This window comes from Thamnophis elegans, chromosome 7 (assembly GCF_009769535.1).
Source record: "Thamnophis elegans isolate rThaEle1 chromosome 7, rThaEle1.pri, whole genome shotgun sequence".
NCBI classification, from domain to species: Eukaryota; Metazoa; Chordata; class Lepidosauria; order Squamata; family Colubridae; genus Thamnophis; species Thamnophis elegans.
The window spans coordinates 2780019-2806489 of record NC_045547.1 but is presented as its reverse complement, the minus strand read 5'-3'; the positions used below and the strand labels follow the sequence as shown (position 1 = coordinate 2806489).

Genomic DNA, 26471 nt, shown 5'->3' with positions numbered 1-26471 from the left:
ATTATCTTCTCTCCTCTATTCTATTCTATTCCCTCCTTTCTATTTTCTATTCTCTTCTCTTCTATGCTATTCTATTCTCTATTACCTTCTCTCCTCTATTCTATTCCCTCCTTTCTATTCTCTATTCTCTTCTCTTCTATGCTATTCTCTTCTCTCTAGTCTATTCTATTTTCTCTTCTCTTCTCTATTCTATTCTCTCTTCTCTTCTATGCTATGCTATTCTCTATTATCTTCTCTCCTCTATTCTATTCTATTCCCTCCTTTCTATTTTCTATTCTCTTCTCTTCTATGCTATTCTATTCTCTATTATCTTCTCTCCTCTATTCTATTCCCTAATTTCTATTCTCTATTCTCTTCTCTTCTATGCTATTCTCTATTATCTTCGCTCCTTTATTCTATTCTATTCCCTCCTTTCTATTTTCTATTCTCTTCTCTTCTATGCTATTCTATTCTCTATTACCTTCTCTCCTCTATTCTATTCCCTCCTTTCTATTCTCTATTCTATTCTCTTCTATGCTATTCTCTATTATCTTCTCTCCTTTATTCTATTCTATTCCCTCCTTTCTCTTCTCTATTCTCTTCTATGCTATTCTATTCTCTATTATCTTCTCTCCTCTATTCTATTCTCTATTCTCTCCTCTCCTCTATTCTATTCTATTCTCTTCTCTATTCTCTTCTCTATTCTTTTCTCTTCTCTATTCTCTTCTCTCCTCTATTCTCTTCTCTATCTCTGCTTTTCTCTCCTCTAGTCTATTCTATTCTCTATTCTCTTCTCTTCTCTCCTCTATTCTATGCTATTCTATGCTATGCTATTCTTCTCTCCTCTTCTTCCTATTCCTGTTCTATTCTTCTTGCAATCTAAAAGCTACTTGCCAAATGGAAAAAAAGGTTTCCAATCAGAAGAATGTCCCGGATCATGATAGTTAAATCACGGAAGGAGCCAAGGTGGCGCAGTGGTTAAATGCAGCACTACAGGCTACTTCAGCTGACTGCAGTTCAGCAGTTCGGCTGTTCAAATCCCACTAGGCTCAAGGTTGACTCAGCCTTCCATCCTTCCGAGGTGAAAGAAATGAGGACCCGGATTGTTGTTGGGGGCAAATATGCTGACTCTGTTAACCGCTTAGAGAGGGCTGAAAGCCCTATGAAGCGGTAGATAAGTCTAACTATTGCTACTATTGCTATTGCATTCAAGGGAGACAAAAGGTTTGCCCCAGCTCCCCTCCACCATTCCTGAGACAACGGCCTCCCTTACCTTCACGTCCGAGATGATGCACTTCCAACGTCGACACACCAGGCAGAGGTTTTGGAGGAGGTCCACCAGAGGCACCAGGGCGAAGATCTCCTGGAGGAGTTCATCCGGCAACTTCTCCATCGTTCCCTGAGGTACGTCATCCCCGGATGTGGTTCCGAAGAGCCCAAAGTGGGCATCAGGAAGAGGATCCACCTCGGCGTCGCGAGCTTCCTGCTTGACCGTTCCATCGCCTGGGCTTTCCCCAGGAAGCCTCACCAACCACGGTTCGTGACCTCGGACCTCCCGCCCAGCGTTTCTGTCGGAGTCGCCAGATCCGTGGGAGAAACGCAATAGCTTCTTGGGGGGCGCCAACGTGTCCGTTGCCTCGTCAAGAAGACTGCAAGAGTCGTCCGAGTCGGACGGCCAGTCACAAGCGAAGTTCTCCGGAGGTTCCTCAACTATGGCTTTGTGGCTCTCCGCCATGTTGCTGGAGCATGGCGGGGCGTGCGATCTGCTCTTGAAGTAATCTGTGATGGTCCTTTGGTGGCCTGAGGGCAGAAAGGGAAGACAAATGACAACAGCTTCAAGGGCCCGCTGCGCCCAGGAAGAAAAGCAGGTGGACAATGGCAAGGATCTGCCATTGTCGAGGTGGCGCAGTGGTTAGGGTGCAGCACTGCAGGCCACTTCAGCTGACTGCTAATCTGCAGTTCGGCGGTTCAAATCTCACCGGCTCAAGGTTGACTCAGCCTTCCATCCTTCCGAGGTGGGTGAAATGAGGACCCAGACTGTGGGGGCAAATATGCCGACTCCGTAAACCGCTTAGAGAGGGCTGAAAGCCCTATGAAGCGATATATAAGTCTAACTGCTATTGCTATTCCTCAACTTACAACCGTCCCATTTAGTGACCGTTCGAAGGCACGGGGAAAAAAAGGACCATTTTTCTCATATGGGACCGTTGTGGCATCCCCACTGACAACTAACCTGAACTCATGACGGTTGGAACTGACTCATATCTATGGCAATTGACTCATATTTGTGACGGTCGCAAAGCCCCTGGGTCATGTGGTCTCACAAGCAAAGTCTATGGGGAAGCCAGATTCACTTCACAACCTAACTTAGCAACTGGGGCGATTCACTTAACAACAGGGGAAGGAAAGGTCGTAAAATGGGGCAGAATTCACTTCATACCTGTCTCGCTTAGCAACACTGCCTTCCGCATCTCCTACTTAAGCAAGCCTGGTCTCAGCTCATAAACCCTGCAACCTTGAAACTAGCAGGAGAGGAGAGGATGTGCAGGGCCCTTGATTTTCTTGCACAAGACGTTTCACGACCCAACTGTGGAACGTCTTCAGTGATACACAGAGTGGGGTTTGTGGAGAGGAGGAGGTGGGGGAGGAAGATGAGGAAGGGAAGGGAAGGGAAGGAAAGGAAAAGAAGAAGGAGAAAGGGAAGGGAAGTGGGAGGAAAGAAAGGAAAGGGGAAAGGAAAAGGGAAGAAGTGGGAGGAAAGAAAGGAAAGGGGAAAGGAAAAGGAAAGGTGAAGAGGAAAGGGAAGGGAAGGAAGTGGGAGGAAAGAAAGGAAAGGAAATGGAAAAGGGAAGGGAAGGGGAAAGAAAGGAAGTGGGAGGAAAGAAAGGAAAGGAAAGGAAAAAGGGAAGGGAAGGAAAGGGAAGGAAGTGGGAGGAAAGAAAGGAAAGGAAAGGAAAAGGGAAGGAAAGGAAAGGGGAAAGGAAAGAGAAGGGGAGGAAGTAGGAGGAAAGAAAGGAAAGGAAAAGAAAGGAAAGGGGAAAGGAAAAGGAAAAGGAAAGGAGAAGGGGAAAGGGAAGGGGAGGAAGTGGGAGGAAAGAAAGGAACGGAAAGGGAAAAGGAAAGGGAAAGGGGAAGGAAAGGAAGTGGGAGGAAAGGAAAGAAAAGGGGAAGGGAAGGGAAAAGGAAAGAAGGAAGGGCTCTCCGGCCTTAGTGATCTTCATGCACATTTCATGGCCCAACCAGATAACATTATCAGTGCCAGGAGGAGGTGGGGTTTGCTGTCTGTATACCCGTGGCTGCGTAAACAGGGAGCCAACCTCTAACAGCAGGGGACAAACGCAGCACTTAACTGCTGCAACGCACGCTCCATATCTTGCATCGCAACGACACAACCCCGCTTTTTTGTGGTTTTTAACCAAGGCCTCAGAAGACGCGGCAAGGGCCCCCGAAACCATTAATCCTGGTATTTTAAAGTAACCACTTCCTTAGTCTTGCAACGCAATGCAAAGGATCACAACTCATCACACCTTTGGAAGGCTGCCTCCTCCTCCTCCGAGGAGTTGGGCCAAGGCGCCTACGGGAATCTTGGCTGCCGGGCCTCTGGTTGAGGGGCTGCGTCAGGGCGGCTGTGCCTTCTGGGCTCTGACGAAGGACTTCACAATCGCTGGCGGTCAGGCGGATTTTCTTGAAAGACCTCACTGGCTCAACAGGGGGGGGGGAAAAAAAACAGAGAAAAACGGCACTGGATGGAAGAAGGCGTCCTAGAGAAAGACATAAGCAGGGTTCCATTGCAAACCCAGACCCCCTGCAAACCCCAATTGATGGTTTAAGTGTGGTCACAGCCGATGGCGTTTTAAGCAATCCACTAGGGCCCATCCAACCATCACTCAGCATGAATAATTTGCAGAGCAGTATAATTCAGCATAGAGTAGCGAGATAGGCGGCAAATGAATTGGACACATTAAAAAAAAACAACACATCACTTTGCTTTCAAGACAAGATGGTTGTTAAAGTGCAGTATGTGAGATTTTGGTGCATCCCCTTATAATTTTATTTATATTTATTTGCTTAGGGGATAGATGGGTGATAGATGATGATGGAGGGAGAGAGAGAGACAGACATTGACACAGAGAGAGAGAGAGACAGACAGACACAGAGAGAGAGGGAGACAGAGATAGAGAGAGAGGCAGAAAGAGAGACAGACAGACAGAGAGACAGAGAGAGAGAGACATAGACACACACACAGAGAGAGACAGAAATAGAGACAGAGAAAGAGACAGACACAGACACAGAGAGAGAGGGAGTCAGAGACACAGAGAGAGAGAGAGAGACAGACAGAGAGAGAGAGAGAGACAGAGACAGAGAGAGACAGAGACACAGAGAGAGAGACAGAAAGAGAGACAGACAGAGACAGAGAGAGACAGAGACACAGAGAGAAAGAGACAGAAAGAGAGACAGAGAAAGAGACAGACACAGACACAGAGAGAGAGGGAGACAGAGACACACACACAGAGAGAGAGAGACAGACAGACAGAGAGAGAGACAGAGACACAGAGAGACAGAGAGAGACAGAAAGAGAGACAGACAGACAGAGACAGAGAGAGACAGAGACACACAGAGAGAGAGACAGAAAGAGAGACAGACAGAGAGAGAGACAGAAAGACAGAGACAGACAGACAGAGAGACAGAGAGGATGACAGAGGAAGGGAGAGAGGGAAGGAAGGAAGGAAAGAGAGAGACATAGACAAGAGGAAGGAAGGAAAAGGCAGGGACAAGAAAGGAAGAGAAAGGCGAAAGAAAAGGAGGAAGGAAGGGGGAAGAGAAATAGATAGATACCGTAAGTAGATAGATGACAGCTAGAGAGTGGTGGGGGAGAGATAGAGAGAGATTTAGATAAAGATATACCAAAGTCACACACTGGCACACATTAAAAATGAAATTCTGTTGCCTTCTTTCAAAAGATAATACATATATACCCAAACACACTCACATTCTCTCCCCACCCACCCCCGTGTGTGTTTGTGTGTGTGTGTGTGTAAAAATGTATACACCCACCCACAAACCTTATTAACCAATGTCCATTTTGAATACAGAGTGGGGAAACAGGAAACTTGAGAAAACTAAGCCTAAATAAAAATAAAGAGATACAGAAGAAGATTGCAATTCAGTGCCCAAGTTGACCTTGCATGCAAAGGGATAATTGTTTGCCTCTGGCTTAATAGTAATAAAATTGAACTCCTGGCTGACTCCAAAGACTTTGGAATTCCCATGAGCCTTGCCATTAAGGCAGGGGTGTCCAAACCTGGGAACTTTTAAGACTTGTGGACTCCCACTCCCAGAATCCCCCAGCCCGAATGTAGGGGATGATAAGACGTGTCATACCCCCCAATATACCCGGAGGGCGCCAGGTTGACGATGGTCGGGTTGCAATTGACTTCTCCCCCCCCCCTCCCCTCCCTTCCTCCCAAACAAATTACTTTTTCCCCCCACAAAATCCGAATGGGAAATAATTCGGCCCGGATGACAATGCCTGCCCAGCTCTAAATACCAAGAATCTAATTAGCAATTAATTATACTTTCCATTAAATTTGGGGGTTTAAGACTTACTTTGACTTCCGCCCACTTTGCAAACATTGCGCGCGCACCGCAACTTGCTCCCAGCGAGCGCACCCTAACCTGCGGACGCTTCGGCCAAACCAAAACCCCGCCTCTTGCCCGCTGATGATGGGTTCTCTGCCGTCCTATCGCAGAGCTCGCTCCTTATTGCTCCTCCTTCTTCTTGATGCGGAAGAGCGGCCCGGTACGGACCAATGAAAAGTCGCGCACAATTGGACGGGTCCCTCCCTTCCCCAAAGAGAGGCAGAAAAACTACAAGCATAGAGTACCAGACAGCACTCGCTTCCGGTCCCCCGTCCCCCTCCTTTTGTTTGGGAGTGGGGGGAAGCTGCATTGTCAAAGCCTCCTTTGAAGTCCCAAAGGTGCTTTTTTTTCCCCCTAAGAGGCAGCTGGATTTTCTTGGTTTTTTTTGTCTTTTGAAGACGTTTTGCTTCTCCTCCAAGGAGGTTCTTCAACTCTGCCTGAATGGTGGAGGATGGAAGGATTGATACTCCTTGCAGACAGCTAGTCATTTGCATCCTTTTAGAGCAGTGTTTCTCAACCTTGGCAACTTGAAGATGTCCGGACTTCAACTCCCAGAATTCCCCAGCCAGCGAATGCTGGCTGGGGAATTCTGGGAGTTGAAGTCCGGACATCTTCAAGTTGCCAAGGTTGAGAAACACTGTTTTAGAGGGTCGTTGAGGCCACTTGGAGGCTTATCTGTGTCCTCAGGGTCTCCTGAGTGGTGCAAATGGTTCCTGTAATCTGCAATTTCTCTCTCTGGTAATCCATTCCTACTCCCACACCATTCAAAGGGTCTTCCATCTCAAATTGTGGAGCTAAAAGTCTGTAGAGATTCTCAGTCACCCATGGTTGTCCCAAAGGTGCTTTTTTCAGGAAGCAGCTGGACAGTTCGTGGTTTTTTTTTTCCTTTTGGAGACGTTTCGCTTCTCATCCAAGAAGCTTCTTACTCAAGCGAGTAAGAACCTCCAAGTGGCCTCAATGACTCCCCTACAAGGATGCAAATGACCAGCTGTCTGCAAGGAGTATAAATAAATAAGTGATGAAATTCATTTCTGTGGGCGTGGCTTGATGGGCGTGGCAGGGGAAGGATACTGCAAAATCACCATTCCCACCCCGCTCTGGGGCCAGCCGGAGGTGGCATTTGCCGGTTCTCCGAACTACTCAAAAATGTCCACTATCAGTTCTCCGGAACCTGTTGGATTTCACCCCTGGTACAAATCCTTCCATCTTCCACCACCATCCAGTCAGAGCCAAAGAAACTTCTTTGATGAGAAGTGAAACGTTTTCAAAGAAAAACTAGAAAAGTACAGTTGCCTCCTAAAAAAAGCAACCATGGCCTGGATGACAGAGAATCCCTAGAGACTTTTAGCTACACAATTTGGGATGAAGATCCTTTGAACAGTGTGGGAGTAGGAATGGATTTCCAGAGGGAAAATTGCAGACTACAGGAACCATTTGCACTACTCAGGAGACCCCGAGGACAGAGAAACCTCCAAGTGGCCTCAATGGCTCTGTAAAAAGGATGCAAATGACCAGCTGTCTGCAAGGAGTATCAATCCTTCCATTCCCCACCATCCAGTCAGAGCTGAAGGAGCTTCTTGGATGAGAAGCAAAATGTCTTCAAAGAGAAAGAAAGAAACCTCCAAGTGGCCTCAAGGACCCCCTAAAAGGATGCAAATGACCAGCTGTCTGCAAGGAGAATCAATCCTTCCACTCCCCACCATTCAGTCAGAGCTGAAGAAGCTTCTTGGATGAGAAGCGAAATATCTTCAAAGGAAAACCGAAAAGCCCAGATGCCTCCTGAAAAAAGCACCTTTGGGAAAACCCTGACCTGGAGGACTGAGAATCTCTACAGACTTTTAGCTATATAATTTGGGGTGGAGACCCTCTGAACGGTTGTAGGAGTAGCAATGGATTTCCAGAGGGAAAACTGCAGACCACAGGAACCATTTGCACCACTCAGGTGACCCTGAGGACACAGATAAACCTCCAAGTGGCCTCAAGGACTCCCTAAAAGGATGCAAATGACCAGTTGTCTGCAAGGAGTCTCAGTCCTTCCATCCTCCACCATCCAGTCAGAGCCGAAGAAGCTTCTGGGATGAGAAGGGAAACGTCTTCAAAAGCAAAAAATAAAAAATAAAAACCCAGAAAGTCCAGTGGCTTCTTGAAAAAAAAGCACAAGAGGAATTAAGGAGAAACTTCCTAACAGCGACGCCAATTAACCAGGGGAATAGCTTGCCTTCAGAAATTACGGGCATCCCTGGAGGTTTTTAAGAAGAATCTAGTCACCTGCCTGAAATGGTATTGAGCAGGAGACTGGACTAGAAGACCTCCAAGATCCCTTCCAGCTGTATTCTTCTATTTTAGGGATATTCTAGGTCAAGGGCGTCAAACTGGTGGTCTCCGGGCTAGTTGTATCAGGCACAGGCCATGCCCACCCCAGCTCTGTGAAGGGGGGGGAAATGTGATGCGTCACATGACATCGTGAGTTTGACACCCGTGTTCTGGGTGTTAAGTTAGTAACACCGTTGTTAAGCAAACCTGGTTTCCCCATTGCTCCTCGGGTGCTCAGAAAATGGGATCCTCTGCTCTTAGGACCATGCAACTGTGGTACAGTCAATTCCCAGGATTCTCCAGCCAACCTGCTTTAAGATACGTGGACTTCGACTCCCAGAATTCCCCCAGGTAGCACTTTCAAATGGGTGGACTTCAACTCCCAGAATCCCCCCATTCAGCATCTACATCACAAATCCCTCTTGAAGTTCCGTCTTGTCTCTCTGCTTCCTGGGGAAATTGTTCCAGGAAGAAAAAATTGGGCTCGTCCGGGATTTGAACCCGGGACCTCTCGCACCCTAAGCGAGAATCATACCCCTAGACCAACGAGCCAGCTGTTTCAGATGCCTCCCAGATGTTCTCTCCAGACACTCTGCTAATTAGAGGCTCACATTCCTTCCTTGGCTCAGGGCAACTGGCAGAACCAGTGATTTGCCACGTCCATGCGCCTGTTGTCTTGTACATTTTTGTGGGGGAAGAAAAAATATCTTTTAACACTTTACTCCGATTTGGGGGTGTCGACCAAGCACGTCATCCAGGAAAGGTTGTGCATGATGAGAGATTGCATAAACATTTAAACTTATTTGGGTAATCTATTTCATTGCACAAACGTTCAAATGCAAATTTGCTGGAGATACTTGGGAAGGAGTACACTCCCGCATCCACAATTTATTAAATGTACCTGCCATTCAAGCCCGGTGACTCTGGGGGTAGGGGATTATGGGAGAGGGAGTCCTCCTAGCATGGATTCAGATGGCGGCCCTGCAGCTCCAAACATTTTTCAGAAACAAAACAAAACCTCAATCCAATTTATGGAGAAGAGAAAAAATATATATGGGTAGTTTTCATTTAGCAGACACCATTGAGACTGGCAAATGAAGCAGTCGCTAAATAGCAATAGCAATAGCAGTTCGACTTATATACCGCTTGATAGGGCTTTCAGCCCTCTCTAAGCGGTTTACAGAGTCAGTGTTTTTTTCTTTTTTTTTTGTCTTCCCCCTCCCCCCCCCTTTTTAAAACCCTAGCTTATTGTGGTGTTTATTAAATATACAACAGAGAGATATGGGATGTATAAACGTAGTAGGGATGCACCTGTGATCAAATGACATATTGTATGTGATGATGGGTTTCCCCCCTTTTTTTTCTCCTTTTCCCATTGTTTTTTTTCTATTGTTATGTGATGTTGTCTATGTAATAAAAAATAAAATTATATATATATATAAAATATCCTAGGAAATATTGAAAAGGCAGAATATTTCTCTGGATGTGAAAAGAAAGAAACATGTTTTAAAAGACAGAATAGCTGCCTGTAGCTTCCTGCCCATCCCCACTTTGTCAATGGGCCATTAAGAAGGCCAAGCTAGTCCCTTTACATAATAAAGAGTTCTCCACTTCAGATCCAGAGTGATGGGATTAAGGCATGACAATATCAGCGCCCTTTACCCAACTCGCCACATGGCATCTGAGCACTCAACCAAACCCGGATTCAAAACGCAGCCTAGAAAGTTGCCCCCCGCATGGACCCATGGGAGTCTGACAACCAATCAGAATACGAGCTCAAGATCAAAGGCCAGAGAGGGCATAAAACCAGGGACTTTCAGCATTTCAGCCCTTCCTTCTCTTCTTCTCCACCAACATTGAAGCATGTGATCACCTTTTCTGTCTGTTCAGGACTCAAGCTATGTGGTCCTGTCCACCATTAAAACCATCTTTCCAAGCAGCCTCCATGTCTCCAGTGTCTTTCCCCCCACTTGGAGCCGAACCCAGAAGGACATTTTCTTCCAACACTCCATTGTGGTCGTAAGTCAAAGACTAGCTGTAAGGGCTTCCGCATCTGGAGGGCGCCAGGTTGACGAACGCTGGGCTGCAATTCACCCCTTTCCCAAAGCAATTGAATTATTTTCCTCCAAAATCAGGATGACAATCTCTTCCAGCTCTACCCTCCAAAATCTCATTCGTAATTAATTACTAGTTAATTAATTAAATTTTAAATGTTTTAAAAAAATTAAACCTGGTTGCTTGGAGCTACTTGGTTGAGCTCAATCTTAATTTGCAAGCAAGCCACCAGCCCCTCTTGCACGCGCAACTCAACTTGCCTCCGCCCCCACCCCGCCCTTTGGCCACGCGCAACCTAGCCTGCTGACGACTCCGCCCGCGAAACTCGCCCTCTGTGCTATCGCGGCTCCTCCTTCAAGCGGAAGCGTTGCCAGGTGCCGGCCAATGAGGCGTCGCGCGTAGTTGATGACGTAAAGGAGGAAACGTTATAAAGGTGCGGGAACCAGCCATAAATATGGAGTCCCTTCGAACGGTCACTTCCGGTTCTCTACTGCGCCTTGCCATAATGCAGGTTATCCCAATTAAGATGTTCCCCAGCTAATTTCCAGATATTTTGGGCTAATGTACTTTTTATAAAGAAAGGTATCTGTCTGAACGTGAAAACTCTGGTGTTCTCTTCCCTTTTTGGATAAAAGAGGGCGCACAAAGCTGAGTTGAATCTTGTGCCAGTGTGTGTGTATTTCTATTTCATATTTATATATTTATATAAATACAGTATATAAAAAATATATTTTTAAATGTTTTTTACAAATATTTTAAAAGTTATAAAAATGTCATCTGTTTGTTTATATGTATTATATATATATATAATATATATATATATATATATATATATATATATATATATATATATATATTCATATATTTTATATACATAATAGATATAAATATATATATTTCATACACACACATATAAATTATATATTTTAAAATTTATTTTTTCGAATATTTTAAAAGTTATAAATAGTTGCTATTTATGTTTACGTATATGTATTATAAATATTTAAAATATATATTTACATATTCCTAAATTGTATGTACATAATAGATATAAAAGATATTTCATATATATATATATATGTAAATTAATTATATATATTTACATGTATGTTTTTTGAAATATTTTAAAAGTTAAATGTTTGATATTTATGTTTTTATATATGTATTATAAATATTTAAAATATATATTTTCATATTCATAAATTTTATATAACATATATATATATATGTATGTTTGTGTGTGTAAATTATATATCATACAAAATATATATTTCATATTTACATAGTCATATATTTTACATATAAAATAGATATAAAAAGATCCTTCCTATAGATGCAAATTACATATTGTACTAATATTCCATATTTACATAGTCATATATTTTATAAATGCAATATATATCGTAAAAAGATACATTGTGTATATATGTGTACATTATATATATTGTATAATATTTCATTATATATATTATATATTTTTATATATAAAATTATTTTACGATATAGGGTTTCCTGCCTAGGCAGCGGGGTTGGACTAGAAGACCTCCAAGGTCCCTTCCAACTCTGCTATTGTATTATTGTATTATATCTCTAAATGCCCATCTCCCTCAAACAGGCTTTTAGGTCCTTCTCTCTGGAGCTCTGGACTGGTGATGGAGGAAGGAAAAATCGCCAACCTGTTTCCTCGGCTAATACGGGAAGGGATGTTTACCCTTCTCCAAGAAGAGATTGGAAAAATTCCTGACCTGGATAGAGACGTGAGACAGAAACACTGGGAGAAGTCGGGAGACACGCTTCTCCACTTCGCAGCCAGGCACGGCCAGCTGGATATCTTGCGTTACCTCACTGAGATCGTGGGAATGAACGTTGAGCTGGTGAACCTGGACTATAAGCGTCCCCTCCACGAAGCTGCCTCCATGGGCCACCGGGATTGTCTCTTATACCTTCTGGAACAGAGGGCTGTAGTAGATTGCTTAAAAAAAGCAGACTGGTATGGTGGGTTGGCATTGAGAGGTTTTTCTCGGATTGAATATGTTTTAGTCATTTAGTCAGAGGACTGGAGACTAAAAACATATGAAGAACGGTTGCAGGAACTGGGAATGTCTAGTTTACTGAAAAGAAGGACTAGGGGAGACATGATAGCAGTCTTCCAATATCTCAGGGGCTGCCATAAAGAAGAGGGAGTCAAACTCCTCCGGATTCCATCTGCCAGCCAATGTCGGCTGGCGACTCCCCGGGGGAGAGCCTTCTCTGTTGCAGCTCCGGCCCTCTGGAACGAGCTCCCTGTTGAGATCCGGACCCTTACTACCCTCCTGGCCTTCCGCAAAGCCACCAAGTCCTGGCTGTTCCAGCAGGCTGCGGGGGGGCTGAGAAGCATTTACCTCCACGGAAATTGTGAATGTTGCTTTTGTTTTTAATATGTTGTCTTTGTCTCGTTTTCCCCCTTTCCCTTGTCTTTTGTGAGCCGCCCGGAGTCCTCCGGGAGTGGGCGGCATACAAGACAAATAAATAAATAAATAAATAATAAATAAATAAACTATTCTTCAAGGCATCTGAGGGCAGAACAAGAAGCAATGGGTGGAAACTAATCAAGGAGAGAAGCAACTTAGAACTGAGGAGGAATTTCCTGACAGTGAGAAAAATTAACCAGTGGAACAGAAGTTGCCTCCAGAAGTTGTGGATGCCCCAACATTGGAAGTCTTTAAGAAGATGTTGGATAGTCATTTGTCTGAAATGGTGTAGGAATTGAACAGGGGGGGCTTCTAGTTAGGACCTTTGTGGCTCCCGGTGTTTTCTGTGGGAAACGGGTCCAAATGGCTCTTTGAGTGTTTAAGTTTGCCGACCCCTGTTCTAGTCCAACTCCCTCCTTAAGCAAGAGACCCTATATCATTTAGACAAATGGTTCTTCTCTTTCTTCTTAAAAGCCTCCAGTGATGGAGCATCCACAACTTCTGGAGGCAAGATGTTCCACTGGTTAATTGATCTCATTCTCAGGAAATGTCTTCTTAATTCCAGATTGCTTCTCTCCTTGATTAGTTTCCACCCATTGCTTCTTGTCCTGCCCTCAGGTGCCTTGGAGAATAGCTTGACTCCCTCTTCTTTGTGGCAACCCCTGAGATATTGGAACACTGCTATCATGTCACCCCTGGTCCTTCTTTTCACTATAGACATCCTCAATTCCTGCAACCGTTCTTCGTATGTTTTAACCTCCAGTCCCCTAATCCTCTTCGTTGCTCTTCTCTGCACTCTTTCCAGAGTCTCCACATCTTTTTTTTTATATCATGGCAACCAAAACTGGATGCTGTATTCCAAGTGTGGCCTTACCAAGGCTTTGTAAAGCAGCATTAACCCTTCACGTGATCTTGATTCTCTCCCTCTGTTGATGCAGCCTAGAACTGTGTTGGCTTTTTTGGCAGCTGCTGCACACGGCTGGCTCTTATTTAAGGGATTGTCCACGAAGCCTTCAAGATCCCTCTCACAGTTACTACTGTTGAGCAGAACTGTCACCTAGTTGGTGCCCATACAATTGTTTTTTTCTTGCCCCAGTGTAAAACCTTACTTTTTTTTTCTACACTGAATTTCATTGTCTTAGATAGAGCCCAGTGTTGAAACCTATGGAGATCCATCTGAGAGCTGTTCGTATGATACGTCTGGATGATCTCCTATGAAAAGACTTGGAAAGGTTGATTATTCGGTTCCACCACAAAACCGCGGTAGACGAAAGCGCGCTCGACGAAAGCGCGTACGTGACGTCATCACAGCGCGACGAAAACAGCACGCTGTGAGCGGTAAACTTAAAATTAAAGCGTAAATCTAAACCTAACCCCCCCAAACCTAACCCTAAGCCTAACCCTTAACCTAACCCTAAACCTAACCCTATACCTAACGCTAAACCTAACGCTAACCCTTAACCTAACCCTAACCCTAACCCTTAACCTAACCCTAAACCTAACCCTAACCCTTAACCTAACCCTAAACCTAACCCTAACCCTTAACCTAACCTTAACCCTAACCCTAACCCTAACCCTTACCTTAACGTGAATCGGCTTGCTTTAAAAGTGCTTTTTAAAGCGCCCTTTTTTCTCCGCGGTCGTATTTGTCGCGCTGCTGATGACGTCAGGTACGCGCTTTAATCGGGCGCGCTTTAGTGGACCGCGGTTTTGATGGGTCACGGATTATTCTCCCTCTGCTCCATTTTTCTAGGACCCCTCTTATGATGGCTTGTACGAGGAGGAACCTGGAGATCATCCGTGATCTTGTCCAGCATGGAGCCAACCTGCGGCTGAAGAACAAGGATGGCTGGAATTGCTTCCACATCGCCAGCCGCGAAGGCGATCCACGGGTCATCCAGTACTTGCTGGATGCTTCTCCTGATATTTGGGACACGGAAAGCCGGATCCGGAGGAGCCCTCTCCACACAGCAGGTGGCATCCGCGTGGACCCCTCTTTTTTTTTTTTAAGTTTTTATTTTACACACATAAACACATCAACAAAAACAGTGCGTTTGTAACTTCAAATAATTACTAAATAAATGCATTATTTATATAATGCATTATTTTATTTTAAGCCACCCCAGAATCTTGTAAAAATGAGTACGGACAGCTGTAGAAATTGAGTAAATTAACCTCAACAAAAGAATCTTTCATTTAGTTAACAAGGATGATTTGAGCTAGTCAAAAGAAGGTGGCCACAGGTTCCCTTGGGGGGGGGAGGGTGTCTTCATTGCTGCCATCTTGACTTTTTTGACCATCATGGGGAAGGCTGAGCCTAGAACCCAGCAGAGGGACTTCAGCCCAATCTCCCTCGCAGGGTTGTTGCGGTTTAAAACAGCTGCTGCCCTCAACATATACTCCCTTAAGTTTAAGGATCGAATTTGATGAACAAATATCTCGGGAGAAAAAATCTTTCTTTTGAAATTTAGTGCTTCCTGGAGGTTTGGGAGGTTTGGGAATGATGGGGGCCGGAGTGTCAGATCTCTGGAAAGGACCCACCTGGGAGAAGCCGCTGCCAGTTTTCAAAACTAAGCCATCTTTTCACCTCTGTTCTGTTTTGCAGCGATGCACGGACGCCTGGAGGTCGTGAAAATTCTCCTTGAAAGGTGAGCTGAGTTTGGCTCCTCCTGGTGGACAGATAGTCCTTGACTTACGACCACGACGGAGCCCCAATTTTTTGTTCCCAGCAAGACAGCCCCATTTTTACGAGCCTCGCTTGTCACAGCGATTTAACAACTGAATCCCTGCAGTTGTTAAATTAGTAACATGGTTGTTTTGTGAATCTGGCTTCCTCATTGACTTTGCTCATCGGACGGTCGCAAAAGGGGACACACAAACACACACACACATACACACATCCCGGGAGGCTGCGACTGCTGATCACTGCTTTTCCCAGCTGGTTCTGGACTCTGCTTTGGGTTGGGTTAAACTGTGACTTTCACCTCTAGGAAGCACTAAATTTTCTGCATTTACTCCAAGGTGCCACTACGCGCCGGATAGTCGGGACCACTGTGGGGTCACCCCGTTTATGGACGCTGTACAAAACGGCCACTTGGACATTGCCAGAGAGCTTCTGGAGAAACATCAGGTGCGTTTGTCTCCCACCTGACAGGACTTGCCTTTAGCAATAGCAACAGCAGTTAGACTTATATGCGGTTCAGCGGTTCTAATCTCACCGGCTTAAGGTTGACTCAGCCTTCCATCCTTCCGAGGTGGGTAAAATGAGGACCCGGATTGTTGTTGGGGGCAATAAGCTGACTCTGTAAACCGCTTAGAGAGGGCTGAAAGCCCTATGAAGCGGTATATAAGTCTAACTGCTATTGCTATTGCTATTGCTTTCACTCCCATGTTTTTTTATCTTTATAGAATAAATCCCATATCTTATAAAATTGTTTATCTTCCTGTTCTCTAAATTCAAATGTCAATTTACTCATTTCAGCACATTCCATTATTTTGTGAATAACTTGAGGATGGAAGGATTTCTATTCCTTGCAGTTGTCTGGTTGTTAGTACTCTGGTTGTTAGTCGTAACTTATAAAGCCCTTCATGGTATTGGATCTGGGTACTTGAGAGACCACCTGCTGCCAATTACCTCCCACAGACCCATTAGATCTCACAGGGTTGGCCTCCTCCAGGTGCCATCTACTAGCCAATGCCACCTGGCTATTACCCGGGGGAGGGCCTTCTCTGTGGCAGCTCCAGCCCTCTGGAATGAACTCCCCGCAGGGATTCGGACCCTCACCTCTCTCCAGGCCTTCCGGAAAGCCGTCAAAACCTGGCTTTGCCGGCAGGCCTGGGGGTGATGAGTTCCCTCCCCTCTCGACATGTATGGTTGTGCGGCTGTTGCTTATTTTTATTATTTGTATTTCGTTTTTTATGTTCCCCTTTTTCCCCTTTTGAATTGTTCGCTGCCCTGAGTCCTCCCGGAGAAGGGCGGCATACAAATAATAAAATTTTATTCTATTCTATTCTATTCTCTCTCTGAGAGTCATTGAGGCCACTTGGAGGTTGGAGGGCACAGATAAACCTCCAAGTGGCCTCAGTGACTCTCAGAATTGACTTCCCCATTCAGTCAGAACCGAAGAAGCTTCTTGGATAAGAAGCGAAACATCTTTAAGGAAAAAGAAAGTCCAGTTGCCTTTTGAAAAAAGCACCTTTGGGACAACCATTGAGTTAAATGTGAGCAACTTGCCAAGCATCTGAATTTCGATCACACGACCACGGGGATGCTGCAATGGTCGTAAGTGTGAAAAAAGATAGCTGAGTCCCTTTTTTTCAGTTCCGTTGTAACATTGAAACAGTCACTAAATGAATTGTTGTCAGTCGAGGACTACCTGTATTCCGTTCCAAGATTTCTGAAACATCCTGTCAGGTTTCCGAAAGATGACCTTAATTAACTTACGAGCCTCAAGCCAAGTTTCAAAAGAAATCCAGTCATTTATTAGGAACAACATCTCAGCAAGGCCCGTGTGGAGTCAGATCTAACCTCAATTAAATTATGGGTGACTTTTACCCCCCGTTTCTCCCCTCCCCTCAGTCTGTGTCATAAATCACATTCGCCAACGAGGTGCTGCAGCAGGTTGTAAAATTACCCTCCTCACAAGCCTGCTGTGGTAATCTGAGATCCGAACTCTAGCCGAAGGTATGCGTGGAATTCTCTCCCCCACTTTTCTCCCACGGCAACTCGATCACAGACATGGAAATGTTTTGCAAGTTGACGCATTCTTTTTGTGCTCCCCAGCCTTCATTTGGGGTGTATAACCCCAAATATTTGCGTTCTGCTTTCTGTCCCCCTTCCTGCAGGCCGATTACAAGATCAGAGATGCTCTTGGCAATCAGCCGTTGCACCGAGCTGCGATCACCGGCCAGGACGATGGGCTTCGGTTCCTTGTGTCTGATCTTGGGGTTGAGGTCGACGAAGGGGCCACGAACCTCGGTCTCACTGCCCTGCATTATGCGGCAAAGGTACCTGTCCTTTTCATTGGGATTTGAGGTGTCTTAGCAATAGCCTTCAAACAGTCACTAAATGGGACGGTTGTAAGTCAAGGACTAGCAATAGCAGTTAGACTTATATACCACTTCATAGGGCTTTCAGCCCCCTCTAAGCGGTTTACAGAGTCAGCATATCGCCCCACAGTCTGGGTCCTCAATTTACCCACCTCGGAAGGATGGAAGGCTGAGTCAACCTTGAGCCGGTGAGATTTGAACCGCTGAACTGCAGATAACAGTCAGCTGAAGTGGCCTGCAGTACTGCACCCTAACCACTGCGCCACCTCGGCTCTTCCTTTTATTTTGTTTGTATCCTTCCTTCTATTATTTTTTATAAATAATTCAAGGAGGCGGACATATCCAACACATCCTCTTCCTCCTTTTCCCAGAACAACAATCTTGTGAGGTGGGTTCGGCTGGGAGAGAATGAATGGCCCAAAGTCATCCAGCTGGTTTCCATGGTTAAGGCAGGACTAGAATCCACAGTCTCCTGGTGATTGGCCCAAAGTCCCCCAGTTGACTTTCAGGTCTAAGGCGGAACTAGAACTCACACTCTCCTGGTGAATGGCCCAAAGTCACCCAGCCAGCTTTCATGTCCAAGGACTAGAAGTCATCGTCTCCTGGTGATTGGTCCAAAGTCATCTAACTGGCTTTCGTGCCTAAGGCAAAACTAGAACTCACCCTGTCCTGGTGATTGGCCCAAATTCACCCAGCCACCTTTCATGCCCAAGGTGCAACTAGAACTCACCATCTCCTGGTGATGGGCCCAAAGTCACCCAGCTAGCTTTCATAACTAAAGCAGAACTAGAAGTCACCGTCTCCTGATGATTGGCCCAAAGTCATACAAATGTTTTTTGTGCCTAAGGCAGGTGATTGGCTTGAAGTCCCACAACCAATTTCATGCCTGAGGCAATACTAGAATTCACCTTCCCCTGGTGATGGGCTCAAACCTGCCCAGCCGGCTTTCATGCCTAAAGTGGGGCTAGAATTCAGAATCTCCTTTTTTTTCTAGCCTGTTGCCTTCACCGCTAGACCAAAGCGACTCTCAATTATCGGTGCTTTAAGCCAAATAACATACAGATTCAACGTAATTGTATAAGAATTAAATATTTCGTCCAACTAGAGATTTGCAAAATATTGGACTTCTTTTGACTTTTAACACACTTCTTACTAATGAGGAAGGAAGAGGGGGGAACATCTGAATACATCACTATCTGGTCTGTGACCTTCTCCTGGCCTTTCCTTCCTCCTCATCACGTCCCATCCTCCCCAGCCGCTGCTTTGCTACTGGAATTACTCCTGACCACTTCTGCTTTTGGGCTGAACAAATAGGAATAGCGCTTAGACTTATATACCGCTTCACAGGGCTTTACAGCCCCCTCTAAGCCGTTTTACAGAGTCGGCATATTATCGCCAACAATCAGGGTCCTCATTTTACCGATGGAAGGCCGAGTCAACCTGTAGCCGGTCAGATTCGAACTTCTAGCAGTGGGCAGAATTAGCCTGCCTCACCACTGCGCCACCACGACAAATACTGTCTTGGTGGCACAGGTCCTTTCATTTGTGTGATGGGCAGTCCTGGCAAAGGATTCTGGGAGTTGAAGTCCAGCCCCACTCTGGAAAGAGTGCAGAGAAGAGCAACAGAGGATTAGGGGAGTGGAGATTAAAACATAGGAAGAACGGTTGCAGGAACTGGGTATGTCTAGTTTAATGAAAAGGAGGACTAAGGGAGACATGATAGCAGTCTTCCAGTATTTGAGGGCCTGCTCCAAAGAAGAGGGAGTCAAGCTATTCTCCAAGGCACCTGAGGGTAGAACAAGAAGCAATGGGTGGAAACTAATCAAGGAGAGAAACAACCTAGAAATAAGGATGTATTTCCTAACAGTGAGAACAATCAGTGGAACTACTTGCCTCCAGAAGTTGTGGGTGCTCCATCACTGGGGTTTTTAACGAATAGATGGGACAACCAATTGTCTGAAATGTTATAGGGTTTCCTGCCTGAGCAGGGGGTTGGACTAGAAGACCTCTAAGGTCCCTTCCAACTTTGTTATTCTATCTTTTGCTCCTGAGCTGAGGGTAGAGGAGAAATTCAATACATGAATAATGCATAAAGATTGCAAACTATGGTGAGCGAATTAACCTGTCGGGTAAGCCCAGTGGATTGCAAAGGATTGCATAAACCACAGTTCAAGAATACAACACAACACAACACAATAGCAGGGTTGGAAGGGACCTTGGAGGTCTTCTAGTCCAACCCCCTGCTTAGGCAGGAAACCCTATACCATTCCAGACAAATGGCTCTCCAACATCTTCTTAAAGACTTCCAGTGTTGGGGCATTCACAACTTCTGGAGGCAACTTCTGTTCCACTGATTAATTGTTCTCACTGTCAGGAAATTCCTCCTCAGTTCTAAGTTGCTTCTCTCCTTGATTAGTTTCCACCCATTGCTTCTTGTTCTGCCCTTGGGCTTTGGAGAATAGTTTGACTCCCTCTTCTTTGGGGCAACCCCTGAGATATTGGAAGACTGCTATCATGTCTCCCCTAGTCCTTCTTTTCATTAAACTAGACATTCCCAGTTCCTGCAACCGTTCTTCATATGTTTTAGCCTCCAGTCCCCTAATCCTCTTTCTTGCTCTTCTCTGCACTCTTTCTAGAGTCTCCGCATCTTTTCTACATCGTGGTGACCAAAACTGGATGCAAGTATTCCAAGTGTGGCCTTAGCAAGGCCTTATAGAGTGGGATTAACCCTTCATGTGATCTTGATTCTCTCCCTCTGTTGATGCAGCCTAGAACTGTGTTGGCTTTTTTGGCAGCTGCTGCACACGGCTGGCTCCTATTTAAACGGTTGTCCACTAGGACTCCAAGATCCCTCTCACTGTTACTACTATTGAGTAGTAACTAAGGAGCTCAAACCTGGTCTGTGGGTGTTTGTTCTGTCCTGCAGGAAGGGCACCAGGGCACAATCCGATGCCTGCTTTCCTTGGGGGCTTCTTTGAACGCGAAGGATAAGAAGCATCGAACTGGTAAGTCTGCCCATCGTGTCCCCACAGCACCAGGTCCTGCAACATCAAGGACTGAGCTGGTGATTGGCCCAAAGCCACCCAGCTGGCTTTCATGCCTAAGGCAGGACTAGAACTCACCGTCTCCTGGTGATTGGCCCAAAGTCACCTAGCCAGCTTTCATAGCTAAGGCAGGACTAGAACTTACAACCTTGTAGTGATTGATGTAATGTCACCTACCCAGCTTTTCTGCCTGAGACAGGACTAGAACTCACTGTCTCCTGGTGATTGGCCCAAAGTCACCTAGCGAGTGCCTAAGGTGGGACCAGAACTCAGTGTCTCCTGGTGATTGGTCCAAAGTCACCTAGCCAGTGCCTAAGGTGGGACCAGAACTCACTGTCTCCTGGTGATTGGCCCAAAGTCACCTAGCCAGTGCCTAAGGTGGGACCAGAACTCACTGTCTCCTGGTGATTGGCCCAAAGTCACCTAGCCAGTGCCTAAGGTGGGACCAGAACTCACTGTCTCCTGGTGATTGGCCCAAAGTCACCTAGCCAGTGCCTAAGGTGGGACCAGAACTCACTGTCTCCTGGTGATTGGTCCAAAGTCACCTAGCCAGTGCCTAAGGTGGGACCAGAACTCACTGTCTCCTGCTGATTGGCCCAAAGTCACCTAGCCAGTGCCTAAGGTGGGACTAGAACTCACTGTCTCCTGCTGATTGGCCCAAAGCCGTCCAGCAGTCTTTCCTATCTAAGGAGGCACTAGAACTCACCACTCCTGGTTTCTCGCCTGATGCCTTTCCCCACCACATCAAACTGGCTGAATTTGCCCCAGAAGCCACATTGGGCCTTTAAGAAGAAAAGGAATGTTCCTACTATATTAATAAATATTATTCGATTGCTGTTTGTATAAGGTGGTGAGAGATAAATACCTTGACCCTCATGTTAAATCTATGGCCCAGTATGAGGCCCATGTTAAAATAACATACTTCATGTGTGGCCAGAATCTGGGGGGAAAAAGGGCATTTAATGCAGCACGATTTCTGACTAAAACGGTCCCAACTGAGATCGCAGAGATGGGCCTGATTGGTGTCGATTGCAGGGATGACGCAGTAATAAAATGTTATGTCGTTTTATACTGTTTTCCATGTTTATGTATCCAGTTTTGTTGTATTTTGTTCTACAACTATTGTAGTTTAATCTAGTCTCGTTTGAAAGTATTTGCTTAGAATTTTACTGGTAGTAGGGGATTGAACCTGTACATTGATATGGCCCATAAAAATGATGGCGAACCTTTTTCTTAACAGCGTGGCACACACTCCAATCCTCCCCCGCCCACCTGCGCATGCGCGCGTGCCACACACACACAGACACACCTCCGCGCTTGCGTGCACGACCCTTCCCCAGTCTCCGGAGGCTTTCCTGAAGCCTGGGGAGGGCGAAAACGGCCTCCCCCAGACCTCCAGAAGGGCGGAAAATCATCCGGCCAGCATTCGCATGCACCCCGGAGCTGATGGCTGGCGTGGCAGCAAATATGGTTCCGTGTACCACAGGTTTGCCATCACAGTCCTATAAGCTAATCGATCAATCAATAGATATAAAAGAAATACTGTATTAATGAAGATGAATTGTTGACTTGGATAACAGCTGGTAGGACCGAAATCGGATGGCGGCGTCCTGCCGTGGGACGCACAAAACCTTCACCGTTGCCCTGCTCTCTCTGCCCCACAGCGCTGCACATGGCTTCTGCACGACAACATACACCGTGCGTGCGTTTCCTCCTGCAGGCAGGGTTAAAGGATTCTGCCGACGATGCCCAGACGTACGCCAGGCAGCTGGCGAAGAAGACCGACCTTGTCCAACTCTTTGAGGACAACCAACTTTGTGGGAGTGAGCATTAAAAAAAAAAACCCATATCTCTTTCCAACTGTTTTCTGGTATGATTTGCGAGCAAAAGCTTTCCGGAGGCTTTTTCCCAAAATGGTGCAGTAGGGGGAAGAGTCCAGGGGTGATATCCAGCAAGTTCTGATAGGTTTTGGAGAACCATAGTGGAAATTTTGAGTAATTCGGAGAACCGGAAGCGGAAAGTTTGAGTAGTTCAGAAAACCGGAAGCGGAAATTTTGAGTAGTTCAGAGAACCGGAAGCGGAAAGTTTGAGTAGTTCAGAAAACCGGAAGCGGAAATTTTGAGTAGTTCAGAGAACCGACAAACGCCACCTCTGGCTGGACCCAGAGTAGGGTGGGAATGGAGATTTTGCAGTATCCTTCCCCTGCCATGAAGTATTAAATTCACATGCCAACCATCTCGCTGTTAGGCAAATCTCTAGGCGGCTTTGCAACAATAAACAGGAAGTCCTCAACTTACGAACATCCATTTAGTGAGCGTTCAAAGTTACAGCAGCACTGAAAAAAGTGACACGGCCGTTTTTCCACGCTTATGACCATTGCAGCATCCTGACAATTACGAGATCAAAATTCACATGGTTGATGACTCGTGTTTGTGATGGGTTGTGGTGTCTAGGGCACGTATGATCTCCCTTTGCGAGATTGTGGGAAAAGGATCCTCCCCTTTTTATGGATTGTGAAGACACAGAGAATAGGACGGCAGGACTTAGGGTGAACAAATCAGGATTTAGAGCAGTGTGCCTGAAACATGGCCTGTTTAAGATGGATGGACATCAACTCCCAGAATTGTGGGCCAGGCGGTGAGATTCTGGGATTAGATTTAGATTTAGATTTTATTGATTTTATTGACATTTGTAGGCCGCCCTTTTCCCTGAGGGGACTCAGGGCGGCTCACATAAAATCAGGGAAGGGGAAATGCAGACAATAACAAAGACACATATAATAAAACAGTAACCAACATGCATTCATCATTCGGGAGGGGCAACTATCTTCATCCCCAGGCCTGACGGGCTAGCCAGTTCTTCAAGGCTGTGCGGAAGGCCTGGACGGTGGTGAGGGTACGAATCTCCACGGGGAGTCGAAGCCCATCCCTCTTACCAGTAGCCAAGTTTCAGAAACACAGATTTAAAGCTTACATCAGCCTCTGCTTCGCTGCTGCTTCGGCTCCTATTGAAACGGGGAGGGGGGGCATGATATTTGGGAGGGGAATCATTATTTGCTGGAGGAGTGTTCTAGAAGCTGTCCTGACCATTTCTCTGCGCATGTGGAGAAAGGGAATTTCCCGCCAAGGCTAACTGTCCAGCATTCCAGCCTGATGATGTTTTTTGAAGTTATCTCCCACCTGACAGTTGGGTGAATTATTATTGGACTATGGAATGGGGTGCCAAGGGGAGGGGATTGAATTATACATGATATCCATTGCTTTCGTGCCAATTTAGCCAGACTCAGCTTTGCTTTGCTACTTATCGTTTGTAATTAGTAAAAGTACACTTAATTCTAAGAATGGAGTTGAGTGATTTCTTTCCTGATTATTAAATGAAGCAGCACCTGACAGCTTATCACACCGAAGCCGTCTGGAAACCACACTGCATATCAGACATAAATACAATGGAACGCATCCAGAGATATTTCACGAAAAGAGTCCTCCTCTCCTCGCAACAGAATCCCTTACGCTGCCAGACTTGAAATTCTGGGCTTGGGCAATATAGAACTTTGCTGTCTTCAATCCGACCTAAGCATAGTGAAGGATCAGACGATGGACTGGGTGTCCAGGTGAGTCCCTGGGGATGAGGAGAGAGGACCCAGGTGTGGATGGAAGGGACAGGAGAGGGAGGAATGTGGATTCTGATCCAACATTTTCCCTTGTCTTCATTTCTTTGCCTTGATAATTAAGAGCTTTGCTCCTTTCCTGTCTCTCTCACTGCAGTGTGTGTGTGTGTGTGTGTGTTTGTGTTGCTACCTCAGACAAAAGTTTTAAACTCCTTTTACTTTTCTCTGCGGAAGGAGAAAGGGGTCACAGGGGAGCTGCCTCAGATAAAAACTGTTTGTTCTTTTCTTCTGCTCTGCAATAGGAAGGAGAAGGGCTGCACATTAACAGCGAGACAGAAGTTAGCACCTTAACACCAGGATATTAGAAACAAGAATACCTTCCTTATAAGAAAAAAAAACCCTACTATTTGCCTACTATTCAAGAATAGACATTAAAAGTAACAAACCTAGCAGAGATGGCTAAAATATCAGCATATCTCAAGGATCATTCAGACGAGAAATATAAGCTGGAATGGAGAAGATGGATTGATTATATTCAAAAGAAATATGGGACTAAGAAATTCCAGATAGTTTATGACTGAAGAAACATGGAATGATATAATCTCTTTAGATTTAGCCTAGCTAAGAGGAGTTAAAGCTCAAATGAAAAATGATACCAACTTTTTAAAAGTTTATTTTAAAACATCTTTGTTAAAGATTTATACCCTGTATTGGTTCTGGGAAGTCGGAGGGGGGGAAGGTTGGGGGGGGGGGCTGGGGTCTGGGTGGGGAGGGTAGGGGGGGGGAGGTAAACATTTGTAAAAGGTTTTTTTTCCTAAAATTTTCAATTAAAAAAAAAAAACCAAACCACATAGAGGTGGCACCCTTTGCAAGATACCGGTGACCTGGGGTGAAAAAACAGGTGATGCGACATTGAGCTGTTTAACATAACAAGGACAAGGGTTTAAGGGGGGCTGAAACCCAAATAAAAAATCGGTATGATCTGTTATGCATGCATTATTAGGGGAAGGGCAAAGGGTTGAAGGCCACCATCCCAGGACTATAAAAACTGTAAGATTCTAATTTTAATTCAATTTTTTTTTTAAAAAAATGTATTGTCAATTTTAATTGGGTTTGGGATATTCCATTTAATTTTTTTTTAACTTTTATAAAGTTTTATAAAACTTTTAACTTTTATATTATCTGTTTCTTTTCATTGTTGTACGCCGCCCTGAGTCCTTGGGAGAAGGGCGGCATATAAATCTAATAAATCTCAATCTCTCAAATCTAATCTTGGCCCTTTTCAAACCGGGGTCCTTCTATCTTGGTCCCAAAGTAACGGTATAATTCTGGCTCACCCCTCGTGTCCGGTGACACATCAGCTTCGGCACCAAGCAGGAGCCCAGTTTTGGGGACGACAGCTGCACATTAAATTGTCCGCTACAAGCTCCTACCTGTCGATGACTACTTCAGCTTCAACCACAACAGCACACGAGCTCATAATAGATGCAAAACTCAAGGGACACCGCTCCAGACTCGCTTGCAGAAAATAGGACTTCAGCAGTGCCTGGAATGCCCTTACCACAGTGGTCTCCAACCTTGGCAACTTTAAGACCTGTGGACTTCAACTCCCAGAGTTCCTCAGCCAGCTTTGCTGGCTGAGGAACTCTGGGAGTTGAAGTCCACAGGTCTTAAAGTTGCCAAGGTTGAAGACCACTGCTCTGCCTGACTCTGTGGTTTCTTCCCCCAAACCCCCCAAAACTTTAACCTTAGACTGCCTACTGCAGACCTCACCCCATTCCTAAGAGGTCTGTAAGGGGCGTGCATTAATGCATCAGTGTGCCTACCGTCCCTATCCTAATATTCCCTTCTATTCCTATTCATTTCATGCATTCATAATCATGTCCATACTTATATCTGTTATCTAATTCATTCTTGGCTAAATAAAGAAAGACACGCTTGGCAGGGAATCAGCTTGGCAGGGAGTCACCAGCTCATCACCCAGGAAGCAGGGCAGCGGCTTCACCTTCCCGAGCGCGCATGCTCTTTGCCCCCCCCCCCCGCTTCCTCCCATGCCCGGCGGCACCTGCGTGGCATCGAGCTGGCTTTCGTCCGGCCGAGGGCGCGCAGCCAATCGCGGCCGGGGGGCGTGGTCCCGAGTGGGGGCAAATAAAGGAACGCCCCGCCTCCCTTCTTCCCTCCCAACCTTGATTGACACCTCGCGGGAGCCCAATAACGGCCGCCGGCCGGGCAGCGCCCCCTTGGCGACGATGGCGGGGATTGGGGCGCCCTCCAGCTCCTCCCCCTCGGGTGGCGGCCGAGGCCCCGCCCAGCCCCCCAAAGGCCCCGCCCCTC

At 45.8% G+C, this 26471-nt stretch overlaps 2 protein-coding genes and 1 non-coding gene across 6 annotated transcripts in view; 1 reads left to right on the top strand and 2 right to left on the bottom strand.

The window, feature by feature from the left end:
• Positions 1 to 5686, bottom strand: part of FBH1 (F-box DNA helicase 1) — a 33175-nt gene extending 27489 nt beyond the window's left edge. The window contains exons 1-3 of the mRNA XM_032221917.1: positions 5587 to 5686; positions 3507 to 3677; positions 1253 to 1779 (exon numbers count right to left, since the gene is read on the bottom strand). Coding sequence (XP_032077808.1) covers positions 1253 to 1779; positions 3507 to 3677; position 5587 — 699 coding nt within the window. The 5' untranslated portion in view covers positions 5588 to 5686. The remainder of the gene's footprint in view (positions 1 to 1252; positions 1780 to 3506; positions 3678 to 5586) is intronic.
• A 2726-nt stretch (positions 5687 to 8412) lies between these two features.
• On the bottom strand, positions 8413 to 8484 carry TRNAP-AGG. Its single transcript has one exon. It is a non-coding gene; the product is annotated as a tRNA-Pro (tRNA).
• Positions 8485 to 9919: 1435 nt separating this feature from the next.
• On the top strand, positions 9920 to 22574 carry ANKRD16 (ankyrin repeat domain 16). 4 transcript variants are annotated; one of them, XM_032222091.1, is made up of 8 exons: positions 9920 to 9951; positions 11603 to 11977; positions 14191 to 14411; positions 15043 to 15085; positions 15459 to 15567; positions 17283 to 17444; positions 20413 to 20491; positions 22195 to 22574. In XM_032222091.1, the coding sequence occupies exons 2-8, from the start codon at positions 11640 to 11642 to the stop codon at positions 22362 to 22364; spliced, it is 1122 nt and encodes a 373-aa protein (XP_032077982.1). In that variant the 5' UTR covers positions 9920 to 9951; positions 11603 to 11639; the 3' UTR covers positions 22365 to 22574. The 4 variants fall into 4 exon arrangements, with proteins under 4 accessions (XP_032077982.1, XP_032077981.1, XP_032077980.1 ...); XM_032222090.1 differs by lacking the exon at positions 9920 to 9951 and adding an exon at positions 10422 to 10655; XM_032222089.1 differs by lacking the exon at positions 9920 to 9951 and adding an exon at positions 10422 to 10659.
• The last annotated feature ends 3897 nt before the right edge of the window (positions 22575 to 26471 follow it).